Below are 19,133 nucleotides of genomic sequence, written 5' to 3'. Positions count from 1 at the left end.
GTGAGGTGCCTTTAATGTTTGTGGAAACAAAGAAACACCCAAACACTGTAAATCCATTGGCTTCAATTCCTGTGCGTCAACAAGTAATTCAGCATGAAGAAGTACAGCTAATATGAGCACTCTATTTGAAAATGCATAGGCGTAAAGCTATTTTATGGTTATAATGGCAAAAAGAAGCTACCCATAAAAAGTCAGAAGAATCAAAGAAAACACACTGTCGTTTTATATGAGGTTTCATGAAAGCTCCCTTTTCTCTAGAATATTCCAGATTTTATTTTAAGAATGTACTACAGTAAACTTCCGATAATCCGGTACCTTTAGGACCCAGGGGGTGCCAGATTATCAAATATGCCGGACTATAGGAAGGGGGGGCTATGAAGGGTCTGAGGTGGAGTGGGGGGGGGATGCGCCCCTCAGCGCTGCGGGACCAACCCAGCAGCACCCCAGCTGCTCTGCTCCAGACTTCCCCAAGTCAGCCACTGCTGAAACTGACCAGTGGCTAACTCCGGGAAGTATAAGAACTAAATTCACTCATGTGAGATGGCTGACTAGAAATTGCACCAGTTTACACCAGGGCTGAACTTGGTTTTTAAGTGTCAAAAAGAGACAGGCACACACTTATCTGCATTATCTATTATCTAACTGAAGAAGCACAACATGCTCAGACCCTCTGGCTTGAAAAACATGGTTTGATTCCAAAATAAAAACAAATAAAGTATTAAGATTTTTGCATCATGGCATTAACATGCATAAACCAAACTATATGCATGCGAACGGACTAAGCCTTATTGGTATTCTTAGAACTGCTCTTCATTACTAGGCTGCAGAGCAACTTACGTCAATGTAGTCTATATCACTCAGGGGGATGAGTTTTTCACCCACCTGAGCAATGTAAGTTATATATGAAACTTAAGTGGTAGTTCTTAGAGGACAAGTTCTTAGAGGATATCAGCAGAATGAGCATGGGGCCTGAATCTTTTCCCCCTAGAGATGGTCCCTTCAAAAAATGATTGGAGCACATTGGTGGGGCATAAATGGGAAGCTTGTGCTGTTGCTGCCCCAGGCTGTAACTGTCCTGGACTTTCAACACTCCGGACATCTGAAGAAGTGGGCTGTGCCCACAAAAGCTCATGATACCATCTACATGTTTTGTTAGTCTTTAAGGTGCTATTAGACTAAGGATGTTAAAATGCGGTTAATTGACTAGTCGACGGAATTTCCATCAACTAGTCTATAGGCACTTCCGCATTCCTCCTTTGAAATGTACAAGAGCCCATCAGGGGCTCTTGTACATTTCAAAGGAGGAATGTAGAACTCAGCATACAGCCCAGGGCCAGCGGAAACTCCTGCTGACTCTGGGATGCATATGAGTGCCTGCTTTGAAATGCACAAGAGTCCCCAGTGGGGGCTCTTGTGCATTTCAAAACCATGGAGCCCAGGGTCAGTGGCCCCAGCTGATCCCAGGTTCTGAGAAAATGCCGGACAGAGGTTGGGGTCAGTTGGGACTGCCCAGCTGATCCCGGGCTCCACACAGCATTTCCCCGGAACCCCGGATCAGCTGAGGAGTCCCCAGCTGATCCTGGGCTCCACAGCTGCCCCTTTGAAAGGTGCACAGGAGGCATTTTAAAGGGGCAGCTGCCGCACAGCTGATCCATGGATCAGCTGTGCGGCAGCTGCCCCTTTGAAAAGCCGCCTGGGGGTTTCAAAGTGGCAGTGCCGCTGTGCGACGCAGCTACTTTGAAGTACCCTTCCTCCCCTTGCCACCTCTATCTTATAGAGGCGGCAAAGGGGGTGGAGCAGAGGGGATATTGACTAGTCAAAATACTATCCAATAAGCAAATGCTTATCGGATAGTCAACTAGTCTTTTACATCCTTATACTAGACTATTTGTTGATTTTGAAGTTTTTCCTGCTTCAGACTAATTTGGCTACCTCTCTGAAGCTCTAGATAAATGGAAGACTAATCTTCCAGCATTGGAAAGTACAGAACCTTCCAACAGCACTAATAATTTAGCTGTTTTTTAAAATGTTCACATTAAGGCTCACTTTATAACTCAGTATTTTGTATGATGAAGGGAATCAATCAGTCTTAAATAAGAGAAACATTAATGAACAGGCAAAGAGTTCACATACCACAATTTTGAGAGGGCCATATTTTTTCTCCTGAGCAGCTAGAGCATTCTTAAAAGGAGTTGGAGTCCTTGGTGTGGTACCCAGTAAAGATCTTCTAATTGTTGGAGTTCTAAAACTATCCAAGCAGAGAAAAAGTTCATGATTCCTGATAGAATTAAAGTTATATGACAAATTCAAGAAAAATTAGCTTTTCTGTTTACTGCTTTATACAATAGGGAACATAGACACACATACATGAAGTAATAAGTCACTAGGCATATGTCCCAAGTATATCTGGACTAATTTTCATTTTTTTCAATATTAAAAAGATTAAGGGAAAACTAAAATTAAACAAAGTAATTTCTTAGGAAAAATATTAAGGCTGATTTATATTTGCATGCAAATATTTAGACTTCATTTAAAAAGATTAATAGTCACATATACAGATTTGACTTTGCATAGTCTCAGATTCTCTCTTATTTTAACATCAAATCTTTAGTGTCATCCTACCCCGCATTTTCCTTTTGGTCTTTTGGTGTCATTTCCTTGTGGAGAGGAGTTGTAATAAGGACTTTTTGCCCACAGATTGGAGTTGATGTAAATGCAGGGTTTTCAAGGTTAAATTGTTCATTTCCAGAGCATGTGTTGAAAAACTAAAAGAAAAAATTAAGTCAACTTACAGAACATGAACTCTCACATTATGTTGAATAATAAAAAACACCCCCACTACTATTCCACATGATTTGCACCAAAAATCTCTACTAACTTGTTTAAAATGTATACACCTCTAGCCCCACAATATGAGCTGAATTTACTAGTGAAACCTGAATTTGAATTTTCTTTAAAAAAAATAAAAGGGATGTGGCAAGGCCTTGCAGCTACACAGTCAAATCTGAACCACCTCTAGTATGTGCAGGAAGAAAAGTTCTGACCAAATGTAAAACTGCAGCGGAAGTCAATCCCAGAAAGCAAGTCTGATAACCCATTTCTTTTGTATTAAAGCTCACCCTTTGATTCAGCCAATCCTTTAACATGTTTTCTAACCAGTTGCTTAATACATTTCAATTAAAGTTACCACGTACTATTCAAGAATCCTGCAATTTGTGTCAGTTCATTGCACTACCAGCTGTCTAGCAGTATTAGGAAATTCATACCTGTGATGGAGAAAAGGGTAGTGTTTTCACTGGTGTTTGTTTCAGTGAAACACTGACAGCATCATTATATGACCCATCATTCAGCTCATTGACTGGTGACTGTCCAACTCGCAATCTTTTTTTCTTCCTTAGGATAGCAGGTGGGGTGCTGAACTTAGCTATGGAAGGGGATGTTGAAAGAATTGCTTCTTCTCCACTGCTACAATTATTTTTTTTGCTATCAAGAACAACACTAACATTAAACTGGCACTCCATTGCCCCTTCATTATGTTGAATCCTCATTAATGTTACTGGAGCAGTTTTGACAGGGGAATTAGCAGCCTCAGAAAGGTCAAAGCTGGTGACATCACTCCATGCTACTGGATCCTACAATATAAGGATACAAGACACTCAGGCATGGATGTACTTGCGTTTTATCTTAATTTTTGCATATCTGAAATGTTCCAAATTGAAGCTGTGGATTGCAAAGTTCCTGTTTGGAATATTTCATGTCAGCAACAGTTACTCTTCGTATATTGCATCTACATATGAACTTTAGAAACTAGTTATAATTCACTGAAAGCATCCAGAGAAGTTAAATAGTATTAATACTAATCTTTTAAACACTATTAAAATAATATTGAGTGTTACCCACTCAATCACACAATCTGATTTAAGCATACATTTACAGTCTAAACAGTAGTAACTTGATGCATTTAAGATTGGTTGTTCGGCTCGGACAACCAGCTACCTCAGTTTCTGGCATAAAAATGTCAATTTAACTCAGCTAAAATCAAGCTTTTAACTAAGGCATTTCACTCTGGATTAAATATTTCACCTACTTCTCTTACACAACCAGACAATTGTATATACTTTGTTTTCAGTACAATTCTCTCATGACTTCCAACAAAACAAAAAAAAACAAAAAACAAAAACAAAACAAAACACAAAACAAAACACAAAACAATAAACAGAGTGAAATTATACTTCACGCGGTGCCAGATAGGTAATTTCAAGCTGGCTGGCAAATATGAACATTTTTCAAGTAAATGGATTACTTTTTATTGAAATCTAGAGAACATCACACTTCCAAACTTACAGATTCAATAAGCTCTAGTGTCTCTGCAAATTCTGGAATGGTCTGTAGAGATGACAACACTGCATTCGCCTCCACAGCCAGATACTTGGTAGGTGAATTCTGCTGGGCAGATGCACCCTGGGTCTCATCTATACTGTAAAACTCACTTGTTTGTTCCCCAAGACTATTTAGAGTATTAGACATGCTATCTTCCATGATGAAGCTTCCAGACCAGCTAGAGAAACTTCCAGCTTGCTAGTAGTATAATAGAAATGTGTTGTTTTATTCAATTTAGAAATTGAAAATTAGTCAGAAACATTATTTAGTACAAGTTACATAAACATTATTACGGACACATTGCATAGTAATATTTTTTTCAGAAATAATGTTTGCCATTCTCCAGTGGATGTACTCTATAACAGTTTTATTCAGCTCAATAATCTCCCCACCTTTCTCCACCAAAAGTTAACTTGGGAAGTAATTCAATTACACGTTTATTTCACTTAAGTTTACAGGACACACATTCAACATTGCCCTTCTCTTAAATTTATTTTGTTATCTTCTTTATCCTTAACCTTACTCAGAGAGGGAAGGGATAGCTCAGTGGTTTGAGCACTGGCCTGCTAAATGCAGTGTTGGGAGCTCAATCCTTGAGGGGGCCATTTAGGGATTTGGGGCAAATCTATCAGGGATGGTATTTGGACCTGCTGTGAAGGCAGGGGACTGGATGGACTCAATGACCTTGAAAAGTCCCTTCCCACTCTCTCTGAGAGAAGTATATCTCCATATATATTTTTTTCTCTTTTCCCCTTCAACGTGCATTACTTGGCATCTTTTTACACTGAATTTCATATGTAATTATGTTGCCTACTCATGTAGCTTGTTTCCGTCTTTCCTGAAGTTACTCTCTGTCTTCACTGCTTCTGACTAACTTTCTCATCTGCAAATTGTTCTGCTTCACTATTCACTTCGCCTTTACAGATCATTCAAGTTTGCATGGCAGAAGAAAGTAATCTTTTAAAATAAATGTCCCCTTATGAACACCATCGTGGGAACTGCAGAAGACAGTTGTGTTCCACAGAACCATTGATAGGGCCCTGCCAAATTCACAATCATGAAAAATGTGTCATGGACCATGAAATCTGATCTCTCACATGAAATCTAGTCTTGTGTATTTTGACCCTATACTATACAGGTTGCTCAGGGAAAACCAGCATTTCTCAAACTGGGAGTCTTGAGCCAAAAAAGGCACTGAGTAGGAGACGGGGGTTGCAAGGTTATTGTAGGGAGGGTGACAGCATTGCCACCCTTACGTCTACACTGCCTTCAGCACTGGGTGGCCAGAAAATAGTGGCTCCTGGCTGGGCATGTAGATCCCAAAGGCAGTATATCCTGCCACCAGCAGCATAGATTTAAGGGTGGCAATACCATACTATTCCATCTTGATGTCTGCATTGCTGCCTTCAGAGCTGGACAGCTAGAAAGTGGCAGCTGCTATCTAGGGCCCAGCTCTGAAGGCAGCAGGGCAGAAGGATGGCAGTACCATACCATGCTAGTCTTAACTTTTGCAGTGCTGCTGGCAGCAGCACAATCCCAACAGTTACAACACTGACATTTCAGATTTCACTATCTGAAACCATGAAACTTACAATGTTTAAAATCTTAGGACCACAACATTGACCAAAATAGACCCTGAAATTAGGAAGGCCCTAGCCATAGGTCTCTTTTGCTATCTTTTCTGTGAGATGATGGTAGAAAATGAAATATATTAAAATATGGGCTTTTTTCATCATCTATGTTGATCAACTAAATGGTTTACCTAAGAAAATAAGTATTTTTTTAAGTCAACTGTATCTGACTTTAAGTATCTGTTTTTAAGGTAACAAAATCTTGCAGTCCTTCTTCATATGGTTACCCCTTTGAAAGTTACACAATTACTCCAAAAATTAGAAGTTGCTGGAGTAGATCTCAAATTAGAGCTGAGTGTAAAGTTACCATTTTAAGAGCTTGATCTACATTATGAAAAAAAGCTCTTGACTATACCATAGTATTTACCTCCAGATAAAAATACTATATAAGAAAAAAAACCAAATGCACATTCCCTCAAGTTGACCAAATTTGATCAATTTTGGAAAAGCATATTAAAGATAACAGTGCTATTATAGAAATACTAGCATCCATTAATGAACGGCTGACTGATCTTAACGCAAAAGCAAAAAGAACTTTTTATATAAATGTACAGTTCTTACAGACGATACTCGCTTTCTTCTGATTTCATTCTCAGCTGACATAAGAAGCAACTCAAGTTCCTTTATTTTCTTCTCTTTATCGGGATCATCATCAAATGGCTGCTGAAAAGGGTATTTAGAAAACAGGATAAAAGCAGTTAATAGAATGCAATAAATGTAACACTTCTTTTTACTAGCGAGACTTTTACTTTCTTACATCTTGCACATGCTAGGAGAGGAATTATGTAAGCTACCAAGCCATGCTTGACAACCATTTTAGAATAAGGCTGTCAGTTACATGATTTTGGTAGGATTTCAATGCCCAGCTTACACAGGAGATCTGTCTGATTTTCAATCTATGCATGCAGAAGTCATGCTAGTTCTCTAATAAGTTTTAGTACTATTTGTGAACATTCAGCATGCTATACTAAGCTTTTATAACAAAAATTCCCCAATTCTCTCTCTAGTGGAAGTACCCAGGAGAACATTTAAATAAAGCCTACTCCAGATGACCACCGGCATTTTAAGCACATGCTTGGTTAACAATATTCAGAATAAATCCACATACATCCCTAGTTTGAAACTCATGTTTAGATATTATGTAACTGAATAGTCACATAACTGCATAAAATATTATTGGTTACACTACTATTCGACAGGTCCCAAGAGTGGGAAGCCCCCTGCCACCATGCACTACTGTCTGTCTATCAGAGGACAGGCCATCAGAAGAACAGAGCCCCTTTTATATACCCCTTCATAGGCCAAGCAGAAATCCAGGAGGGAGTAGAGGGGGCACAGCAGTATATGATCCCACACCCAACACCTATAATCAGAATCCTTGTGTTTTAAGGCTAAGAAATGAACCATAATAAGCTAACCTTATTTCATCTACAATTGCCAATGAAAATTACCTGAATAAAGTTAGAAGAAATTGGAACATGTTCTATACAACCACCTTCTGATGTCACATACTGGTAACCTGGAATCTAAAAATTCAAAATATCGTATTTGCACATTATAAAAAACTTTAGAGACTGATTGGGAGCCAAACATTTTCAAATCAAACTACTAAATGGCTGAAAACTGACAAATTAAATCATCTTTAATTTTATGGATGAATGTCTGTTTTCCAACTTGATATTTTTGAAACTAGAAAAGACAAATTATAATTATATAACATGATTTTATCATAAGCAAAAGACTAAACTTTGCACTGAGGCCACATTTTAAAGTAACATTCAGTTTTAAAAAAAATTATGTACCTATGTTACTAAAACTTGATATAATTTAAAACAATCTGCTTCTCTACTTTGCAGTTCACTCAGTGTGAAAACAAAAATGAAAGTCAATTGCACTTTCAAATTTTTAGGAGTTGCAGGGTTTGAGTGGGGAACTCTGCAGGGAAATTTTAGTTGGAAAACAACTGCCACAATGAATTTAAAACAAATCAAGGAAACAGTTCTATTGATATTAGGTTTTTACGTCAAAATTAAGTTGACAGGTGGCCTCTTCAGAGGCTAACTTCTATTTTATAATATGCCCACAGTAAAGAAGAAATATATACTGCAATGAATAAATTTTGGCATGTACATTTAAAAAACTTACTTGTGCCTGAACAGGTATGTAAAACTGATTCTGGGTTTGTAAATGGTCTACAGTAGCACAAGGTTTGTGCTGAAGTTTTGATGAACTAGGCTGTTCAGTCTTGATTCCATCTTGTAAGTATCCTTCTTGTTCCACTTTTCTTCGCATAGTGGAATTCCAATGATTTTTTATTGAATTGTCTGTCCTAAAATAAAATAATATTGTAGGAAGATAACTTGGTTTCTGTATTTCAAGAGCCATTTTTAATAATGTAAATTACACCATTTTACAAAATCACCACATTGCAAACATTTATAAATAACACCAACAATTTTCTTCATTTACCACATACATTTCACCACTTCCCTAACTTGTGATGAATATCTTTTTTCTTGTTTGGACAACCTCAACAGCTGAATATGTTATAGGACCATACTGTTTTCATCTCTTATTTATCAAATATAAAACTGTAAGAAAAACACACCCACAATTTAACTCCTGCAGAACTTTAGACAATTTTTAGATCTAAAATCTCCTACATTTTGCCTTGCAGTATTCCTTAACAAGAGATGGGGAAAAAATTCAGGATGAGATGGGTATGGTATTGTATTAGTAATGGTTAACAGTGTTGTTATTTGAACAATATATATGGAGGAAGCTCATATTACTCCAGCTGATTACGTTTTTGTGGATCTGCCAACAGAGAGGAAAACATGGTTTAAAGATGAGAGTTATCTTTAACTAGAAGACATAAGCTTGGTTTTTAGGGTGACTGGTTTATTTTATTTGTTTGGGGAGGAGGGTTAGGTAAACTTAAATTTTGGCAAATACCGAAAAATCCATAGGGAGACAATGAATTTATGTGAATTTTTTTTGTTTACATTTAGATAATCTTTACAAAGTTACAAGGTCTTTCCAAAATCCATGTAATGACTGGAATTTATGCTTAGTTAAAAAAAAATTTGAAAAGCACCTTCCAGGAAGAAGTTTTGCAATTTCAGCCCATCGGTTTCCCAAACGTTTGTGAGCTTCATAGATTATTCTGTCTTCTTCTTCTGTCCATGAAGATTTCTTTACCTCAGGATTGAGGTGGTTATGCCATCTCTCTCTGCACTGCTTGCCTATTCTCCCTTTTAAGTGTTTTGCAATTAGAGACCAACGTTTTGGACCATACTTCTGAACTAATTCAATAACCTGGAACAAAAATCAAACAGTAGCAATGGCAGACCATTTAGTATAATAGGATTTCAAATCCAATTTTTTCAAACAGAGCACTTGTGAAATTAACATTGGAAAAGAGATGAATAATAAAACAGATATATTAAAAATTAAGGATTAGAGAATGTGTGGATAGACGATCCCTGATAATCATTGAAAGGAGTCCAGGTTACAGAATTATGTATAAAATTCTGCTCCTAAAGTTAAAAAGACTATGTTGTCAAAGAAATACTAGCTATAGAAAAGTATATGCTAACCAAGTTAGATTTCAGTATCATCTGCCAACTCACTCACAGAAATACTTAAATTACTTGATAAAATGATTAAAAGGTCTAGAAAACAGGACCTTGAGAGAAGATTGAGAAACTTGGATTGTTTAGTCTGAAGAAAACACCTCAAAGGGGACATAACAGTTTTCAAGTACTTAAAAGCTTGTTATATGGAGGAGGGAGGTAAACTGTTCTAATTAATGTCCATGGATAGGACAAGAAGCAACTGGCTTAAAAGACGGTTTTGGTTGGATGTTAGGAAAAACTTCCTGTCAGGGTAGCTAAGCACTGAAATAAATTGCCTAATGGGGTTGTGGAATTTCCAACACAGATTTTTAAGAGCAGGTTAGACAAATACATGTCAGGAAAGGTCTACAATACTTAGTTCTACCTTGAGTGCAAGGGACCAGACTAGATGACCTCTCGAGCATTCCTCCAATTCTATGGTTCTTTATTTCTTGTGAAGAAGACTGTGCACAGGCACTGCTTGTTCTAAACATACGTAATGAAATATCTTGTCTGTTTTTCCTAGAGGGCTAAATGTAACCGAAGAACTGAGATCATCATCATGAGATATTAGGCAAGTAAAGCAGGTATAGAATGATTTTCTATTCCAACTGTTTAAAAGGAGGGTGTCTTTTCCCCTTTTTAAACAGTCTGCATAAAACCAGTTTCCACTCTCACTCATGTTTCATTTGTTTAGTATCTGTTACGTGAATCCTCTTAGTTTTCCAGTTCTGTTTTCACAGAAAATAGAGAAGATGTGATATAATATTATATTTAACAGATGGAAAAAGAAGAGGGTTTTGATTTTTTTTTAAAGCCTTATAAGCCTTTTTCACAAAAGAATACATGCTATCTAACATCGCTAGTTTGTAACTGAATAGTTGTGTAACCTCATCAAATTTTAATGGTTACATGGGTATTCGATACTCTCAAGGAGCCCCCCCCTATCCCACACTGATGCTTCTGTGAGGGGAGCCAGTCTGCGAGGTGGTGGCAGCAGTCTGAGGGAGCCCTCTGAGCTCTCTGCAGACAGAAGGTGCACTGGCATTGTGGCCGGGAGGCAGCTCCACGGAGACGGCATGCGTCGACAGCCAACTTCATAGCCAGTTCCCCGTGCGTATTGGCTCCCTCCTGCCCACTCCCACACTGGTGATCCTGATAGAGAGGCAGCACCGTCGGGTGGAGGAGGGGGGAAAAGGGGAGAGAGGACTCCACAGAATCCAGTGCTTGTGGGGAACTGGATTAAAAGCTGGCTCCTCACAGGCACGGGCCCCTGCCTCCCCCCACTTGCTGCCTCTGATACAGTGCAGGGGGGAGGGAGGGAAGAGTACATGTAGTCAAAAGGATTAACCGATAACCCCAGGCTTATCAATTAATAGTGTAGGGATGTCAATGTGTAGAGGACTAATACAAATCCATTTTCCCTCATTATGGTAGGTCACCTGTTCAGTCTGGCGATCTGAGGGAGTACAAGGTATCAACCAGGTCAGATTATGGCCTATGAATGTTAGTTCCAAAAACAAAGTTCTCCTTTACCCGGAGATTTAGAGAAACTGTTCAACTAGCAAACAGAAATGATAAAAACTTGAGCAGGTCTGACATTTTATGTCATCCAGGGCAGCAGCACATATCCAGCATAACACACTGAACTAGCTTGTGTGTGTTATGTGGGAGCTGAAATGCCAAAACCTTGATGGTAGGACTGGGGAAGAGGTAACACAGAAAGAAGCTTTGATGTATTTTTGCTGCAGTTAAAAAATAAACAAATACAATGTGAAATAGGTTCCATACCCTCTGATCCTCTTCTTTAGTCCAGGGACCTTTAATCAATTCTGGGTTCAGAACCTTCTGCCAGCGATGCTGGCACTGAAAATCCGAACGATTCTGAAACAGTTTTTAAAAATGATTTTGCTAAAGATTATCTTTATTAGATAGTTTTCCAGACCATTTTCCTTGCAGAGTGCAGTATTTTTGACTGATACCAAATGTAAAACTAAACAACAAACTATAGGTAATTAGAACTAAACAAAATTGTTCCAGAGTAGAAAAGATTTAATCACTGACCTTTCTAACCTCTGTAATAGTTATTTTCATTAAGAAAAAGAGACTTACCCATTTTGTACTTGTTCTTTGAGATGTAGATGCAAATATGCACTCCAGTGCAGTACACTGCTAACTTACACACAAAAATCTAAAGACTTTTTTTAACCACAGTAGCACCTTTTAAGGTAGCACACGCTCACTTTATGTGCTTGTGGGCCCACTAGAGATCATATAAAGGCTAGGGATGTGAACGTGTACCCGTGTACACGGTTATCTCACTTTTAAACACACACACTGCTGATGTTTCAGAGGCAGCACCATGGGGAGGTAGGAGCTGGAACACAGGGGATGCCGGATTTCAAGCTGGCTCCCCGGTACACTGAGCCAACTGCCCTTCCCCACCACACTGCTGCTTCTATCAGAGGCAGCAGTGTGTGGGGGCAGGCAGGAGCCAGTACGCCCCACACATTTCCGCTCCCATGGAGCCTCCTCCTTCACCCCCAACACTGCATACTCTAATACAGAGGCAGCAGCATGCGAGTATGGCAAGGGAACAGAAGATAGGAGCTGGTGCTCGCAGGTGGCCAGTTTAAAAGCTGGCTCCCATCTGACCACTGCATGTAAATGTGTTTACAAAAATAAATGCTTTTTAACATCCCTAATAAAGGCAACACTGCCCTCATCCATCCTCAGTTCCTTTGCACAAGAAAGAATATCTGAAGAGATCAAGGGTGGGCCATAGAATACACATCTGCACCCGTATTTTGAAGAACTTTTTCTTCATGTGGATGCAAACATGTATTCCACTCAGGTGAGTGACAAACAGGACCATCTGAAGGTGGACTCAGAGTCTAGAACAAGTGTTGGCAACCTATAGCTTGCAAGCCAAATATGGCTCTCTAGGGCAGTGTTTCCCAAATGGTCTTCCGCGGAATCCTGGGGTTCTGTGAAGTGAAAATAAGGGTTCCGTGAGAAAATTACCGTGTGGAGCCCGGGATCAGCAGGGGAGTCCTCAGCTGATCCCAAGCTCCACTGCTCCTTTGCAATGCCGCCTCTGAGCGTTTTGAAGAGGAAGTGGAGCCTGGGGTGAGCTGGGGACTCCCCAGCTGACCCCAGGCTCCTAGTGGCATGCAGCATAGCATGGAGCCTAGGGTCAGCAGGGGACCTGAGTTCCTGGCTTTGAAATGCACAACAGCTCCCACTGGGGACTCTTGTGCATTTCAAAGTAGGCATACCACATGCAGCCCCGAGTCAACAGGACTTCCCCCTGGCCCAGGCTGTATGCGGAGTTCTGCATTCCTCCTTTGAAATGTACAAGAGCCCCAGGAGGAGCTCTTGTACATTTCAAAGGAGGAATGCAGAAGTACCTATTGACTAGTCAATTAATGGCATTTTAACATCCTTAAGAAAAAAATCACTGTTTGCATTGAAAACTGCCAATATAATGCATATTAGTTTTTTAGCTTTATTTTTTGAACACAATAAATGTGATTTTTGTTTTTAAATATGTGCAATTAAACTAAATGTTGATCTCATGACCTTGTTTAGCATTTGTTTATTACTATCCTTACTTATTTGTGGTCTACTTTTTCAGCTCCATAAATAAGACTGTTTATTAGGGGTTCCGTGAAATTCTTTTGAGTTTAAAAGCGTTTTGTGGCCAAATAAAATTGGGAAACACTGCTCTAGGGAGTCAGATATGACTCTTATGGAGCCCTAACTCAACAGCCCCATGCTTCCCTGCAGCAGGGAGCCAGCGCTGGCACTACAGCCTTACGGCCTCCACAACAGTGGAACGCCAGCAGTGAGAAGAAAATCCCGAGGTTCCCTGCCAGATCCGGCATGTGGGGAACAAAGCAGAGCTAAAAATGACTGGGCACGACAGTATTTTCCTTTCCTCCAGCGTGTGGGAAACCAGGAACCAAAGATGGCACCTTGTGTACTGCTCATTTGTTCCCTCAGGACACACTTACTGCAGCCTCCACTGCCAACCCTTCCCAGAGGCTTCCTGCCAGGGAACGGGAACAGTAGGAGGCATGTTACATGGTGCTTGCCACACAGCATGAAAACAAGTGCCCCCCCTTCCCATGCCCAGACACCTACTCTCACTAACCCCACCCGGCCAGACAGCCTGTTCCCAGTCCCCCGACCAAAATCCCCCCCTGCTCCCTGACCTGTCAGCCTGCTCCCTGTCCAAAATCCCCCCCAGTCTCCTGGCTAAAATCCCCCTCTGCTCCTTGGCCCCAGCCAGACACTCCTTGCCCCCTGGCCAGACACCCCTTGCCTCCTGCCCAAAATCCCATTTGTCCCCAGCCCCTGGGCCAATCCCTTCCCCCGCTCCCTGACCAGACAGCCAGACCCCAGCCTGCTCCTGCCCCCTGCCCAGACCTTGCACCCTCACCCCCCTCCTATACTCCTACCTCCTGCCCCTCTCCCATTCACTGGCATCCTTGTCCCACACACTCATTTTTGGCCCCAATGCAAAGCCTAGTGGGGGGGCCCACAAAATCCACAAACCCTGGAACCCCAAAAGAGTAAATCTGGCCTGAGGCCTTGAACCTCAGCCCTCCCTGCCCTTCCCCCAACTATGGAGCTGGAGCACCAGGGGAGTGAAGTGTTTCAATAGGGAGTCACATCAGTAAGGGTTGGGGGGTTTTTTGCTTCTCACTTTTGTGGCCCCCAACTGATTTTTCTGTGGGTCAGTGGCCCCTGACCCAAAAAAGTTCCCCACCCTGCCATAAATAAAATATTGAAACATTTTGTGTTGGACATAATATTTTACTTTATTTAAAAATGAAGCCTGGCCAACATGCCCCCAACTGGGGCCCAGAGCCCATCTGGTCGCAGCATCAGGTTAAAGGGGAGTATCATATACTGACAATGTCAGCTTTCTGAGACAAATAGGAGGAATTTCCTAGTGCTGGGTAACACAGCTACATTATGTGGAAGTATACATTCCAAAGATTGAGGCTGTGAGCCAACCGTTATGATCTAGAGAAAGAAAGCCTGAAACTAGGGCAGTGTTTCTCAAAGAGGGCCATGGGCCTGTTTTGGGAAAGCCACTAGCAGGCCCATGTCACTTTGTTTACTTAAAGGGTCCATAGCCATGGAGCCTCACCCCTCCCATTGACTCCAGTTTGCCGATTCCACCCAATAGGAGCCACAGTGAGTGGTGGCCCAAGCCACGCCACTTCCCACAGCTCCCTTTGTCTGGGAAGAGTGAATCGGAGCCAATGGGAGCCACAAGTCTCCATGGCTATGTTTTTAGTAAAAAACGCCGTGCAGGCCCACTAGCAGCGTTCCCAAAGCTGGCCCATGGCCTACTTTAAGGAATCTCCCTCACATCATCAGTGGTAATGACTGATTATAAGAATTCATGAGGAGTCATGTGGCATCTTAAAGACTGACATTTATTTGGGCATAAGCTTTCATGGGCAAAGGCCCACTTTGTCAAATGCAATGCATCTTTGCCCACAAAATCTTATACCCAAATAAAACTGTCAGTCTTTAAGGTACACAGGACTCCTCGTTTTTGCAGATACAAACTAACACAGCTATCCTTCCAAAACCTGTCAAAGAATTCATGTAGTTTCTCCACAATTATCTTATCTTTTTTAATGCTCCTTTAGCATCTTGATCATCCAATAGCCCCACCGGTTGTTTAATAGGTTTCCTGCTTTTGATTTACTTAATTTTTGCTGTTACTTTGAATGTTTGTGTAGTTGTTCTTCAAATGCTTTTTTTGTCCTTCCCCATTATAATTTTACACTTCTACCTTTTAAAGATGCCTTTTCACTTCTAACTGCTTCTTATACTTGGTTTTAGCCACAGTAGCACTTTATCTTTTTACTATGTTTTTTATTTTGGGCTAAATTGAGCTTCTGTTATGGTGTCTTTAAAAAGTTTCCATACATCTTGCAGGCATTTCACTTTTGCAACCATACTTTTGAATGTGTTTCTCTAGCTTCCTAATTTTTGTATAATTCCCCTTTTTGAAATTAAATGTTACTATGTTGAGCTGCTTTGTTTTTTTCTCCACCCCCTTCTGTCCTCCATATTAAATTTTATTATGTTATGGTCACTATTACCAAGCAGTTCCACTGTATTCACCTCTTGGACAAGAGCTTGTACTCCACAAAGATCAAAATCAAGAACTGCTTCTTCTCTTATGAGTTCCAGGATTAGCTGCTCCAAAAAGCAGACATGTAAGGCATCAAAAAACATTCTCTCTGCATCCCATCCTGGGACAAGATATAGCAGTCAATATGGGGATATTTAAAATGGCTTTTGAACAGAACTGAGATTTTGAATAGCCTCTCTAATGTCCTTGAGCATGTCAAAGTCACTAACACCATCCTGGTCAGTAATATATCTCTACCACTATACTCGTATTATTCAAGCATGAAATTACTATCTATATTTTATTGTACAGTTTGGTTCATTTAAGATTTTTACTTCATTTGATGCTATGCTTTCTTTCACATACAGTGCCACTCTCCCATTAGCAATATAACTAAAAACATCAGTGTTTTCAAAAGGTTTAACTATTATATTCACTTTAGAAGGCCAAGGATTGGTCAACCTTGAAATCTGCTCTTGGCACCAATAACCTTTCCTCTTATTGAATATATTCCAATCCCTCATTTTCTTGATGAAGACACTGAGAATGGCACCCGAATTCCAACAGCATCGTAATCATCATCCTTGACCCACCACAATCAGATTACTGAAAAGTACCTCACAAATTCAACCCTTCCGGCACTGGAGGACAACCTTTCTATCCTTGGGCAGGAAACAAGTGCCAAAGGATATGTCTATACTGCAACTGAGAGCAAGCCTTCCAGCCTTATAGACTCACATTAGTGGGCCTCAGGTTAGCATGTTAAAGATAGTCATGTGACTGTTGCAGTTCTGAATCCAAAGCCTAGAGAGTCAAGTGGGTTTCACAGCCTGAATGCCAGTTTGAACCACAATATCAACACGGCAATTTCAATGCGTTGGCTCATGCCCTGTAATGCAAGTCTGTCTACCTGGATTGGGAGGCTTATTTCTAGCTGCAGTGTAGATTTACCCTAAGCTTATGGTATTGTATACATCTGTCACTTGACACCAGTGTCCATGTGGTGCTTTTAACATGCAATATCATAGAGAAGAAATTCACAAAGTACTCATTCTTTAATCATTTGATGACCACACAGATCCCAATACCAAGATGAACACCAGCTCTACCTCAAGCAGACCCATCACAACACAGCCCGTAAGAATCAAAACTCTCCCTCCCCCTCTCTTTTTCATGAGGAAACTTGGGAAAAATAGGACAGCATAGACTTTGGTGCCATCAGTATGCATGTGGCAGTTATTCTCTGTTAATGCAGCCCACCACTATATCCCAATGCATGGAACAGATCCTAAGATAGATAAAGCTAGTAAGTTACACTCAGCTTCACAAAAGAAGTGGGGGTTAGTAGGAAGGGCAGGGGTAAGTCAGAAATTGGACATTATTCTAATCTCATCAACTGAAGGAGCAAGGCCACAGATTGCCAAATTGGTACAAAGCCCTAAATTCATGCTAATCTCCACATTGCTCCCAGACACAGATTGCCACAGTGATAAGAAATCCTCATTTGGCCAAAAAACTAACCTTTCAAATGCGAAAGGAAAGAAGGGAGAAGTTTGCTTGATCTGCACTTTTATCACCTCTTGGTTAAATTACTTCAATCTACAGCACTGACTTGACTGTAATCTTACATGAAGATAGCAAACGATTCAAAATGCAGCAACCCACTTCAGATATAATGGTAGACATGAACATAGGACATTGGTGCTTCACAAGCTGCTGGCTTCACTCCTGAAATGTATAGGAAGTCAAATCCTTGGTCTTATTCAATTAGCCTTGAGGCCCAGCCCAAGCTATGCGTTACCACAGAATAATCAAACATAGCAATCATGTATGTCTCCCCATATAAACTGCTTTATAGCGAGTCATCTGCAAGTTAGACATAGATATCATCATGATAGACACTTTTTAATTAAAGTTATACTTCACACTTACTTGTAGATGACTAGCAATGAAAGTCCAATCATCTGTACCATTTTGTTCTACCAGCCTCTTTAGCTTGTCATCCTGTAAAGACATAATATCAGTTGAGAAATATAGCATTTTGATATGATCAAAAAAAGTAAAGCTAACCGAGACAAGTGTTACCTCATCACGTGTCCATTTTACTCTGTTACATATCTTCTTCAACCCTTTTTGCTGTGGTACTTCATAATCATGATCTGCATATTGAAGGTCATCATCTTCTTCCTCACTGCAGTGTACAAACAGAATAATTTAAACAAACCAGAAATACATTTTGAATTAATACTGATCATCACCATTAGTTCAAGAAACCAGAGAGGATTTTGGTTGTAAACTCTGCGTCCAATGCATCTCTGGAAGAAACCTATAATGAAGTATAAAATTTGTAGGAACATAACATCAGACGATTGCTTTATTAAATATAGTACTCGTCCTCCAGAAATGACTCACATCCTATGCCTCAAAAGTAAGTAATAAACCCCACATGGAACATAGTCAATTTTACAAAGCTTATAGATTAATATCATGTTTCAATTTTTCTAATTCACACGCACATACCATGACCAGTGTTCTTTTTAATCTGCACAGCAGCACAGCTTCATGGGTGATTAATCAGCTCCATGGGTGATTAATCAGCTCCACTCAGTTAGAGGCTCAGGGCTCTCTCTGTGCACAGAGCTCAATGACTTGGTGGGGCTGATTAATCACCTGTGAAGCTGAGCTTCCGCGCTGTTTAGAGGGTACACTGATCATGACATGTACTTTGATATACATAAGTGCAAGTCCAAGGCTAAAACACCAATTAAAGAGAATGCATTTTCAATACACTTGGGAATTAACAGAGTATCTGACAGTCACACTATCAGTTAAGGCAGGTCCCAAGTTTTGTTTAATTTAAGGATGTTAGTGGAAGAAATGTGTTCTAGATTCAATTTTTTTTAAATCCTTTTGTGCACACTAAAACCAGACCCTCAAAAATAGATTCTGCTATACAATGTCACTATCAGAACCTAGATAAAATGATTGCTACAAGTAGTGTATCAGAGCTCACAACAAGGCCTGAATCTTCTTACTGTGCGTATTAGAATGGAAGGGCTAGAGAGGAATAATTCACCATCTAAAAGCAGGAGGCAGAAAAAAAATATAATATACACCCTTATATAGGGACAAACTGAAGGAAGGGAAAATGTCAAGTAAAAGAAAAAACGATGGAATCTTGAATCTTGAGAAGTCAAATTGAGGCCCTGAGTAGGGGTTCCTTTCAAAAATAAAGGCACGAGAACTAAAGACAAATTAGGATTTCAGATGAACAGAATATAGTTGAGCAAGCAGACAGAACTGAAACTACAATGCTGAGCTCCTTACCTGATAATCAGAGGA

General features: G+C 40.1%; 1 protein-coding gene across 2 annotated transcripts in view; it reads right to left on the bottom strand.

The window, feature by feature from the left end:
* The window catches only part of MYBL1 (MYB proto-oncogene like 1), a 33,912-nt gene that overhangs the window by 7,993 nt on the left and 6,786 nt on the right, over nt 1–19,133 (bottom strand). Inside the window, exons 2-12 of one of the 2 annotated variants that reach the window (XM_006131469.5) lie at nt 17,877–17,982; nt 17,724–17,795; nt 11,420–11,512; nt 9,109–9,329; nt 8,157–8,340; nt 7,463–7,537; nt 6,573–6,674; nt 4,345–4,578; nt 3,267–3,632; nt 2,623–2,765; nt 2,134–2,248 (exon numbers count right to left, since the gene is read on the bottom strand). In XM_006131469.5, the coding sequence (XP_006131531.3) occupies nt 2,134–2,248; nt 2,623–2,765; nt 3,267–3,632; nt 4,345–4,578; nt 6,573–6,674; nt 7,463–7,537; nt 8,157–8,340; nt 9,109–9,329; nt 11,420–11,512; nt 17,724–17,795; nt 17,877–17,982 (1,711 nt within the window). The remainder of the gene's footprint in view (nt 1–2,133; nt 2,249–2,622; nt 2,766–3,266; nt 3,633–4,344; nt 4,579–6,572; nt 6,675–7,462; nt 7,538–8,156; nt 8,341–9,108; nt 9,330–11,419; nt 11,513–17,723; nt 17,796–17,876; nt 17,983–19,133) is intronic. The other variant, XM_006131470.5, reaches the window with a different exon arrangement.

Source organism: Pelodiscus sinensis, chromosome 2 (genome assembly GCF_052426305.1).
Source record: "Pelodiscus sinensis isolate ZL-2025 chromosome 2, ASM5242630v1, whole genome shotgun sequence".
Lineage (NCBI taxonomy): Eukaryota > Metazoa > Chordata > Testudines > Trionychidae > Pelodiscus > Pelodiscus sinensis.
The sequence above is the reverse complement of the archived record's forward strand: the minus strand, read 5'-3'. Positions and strand labels throughout refer to the sequence as shown.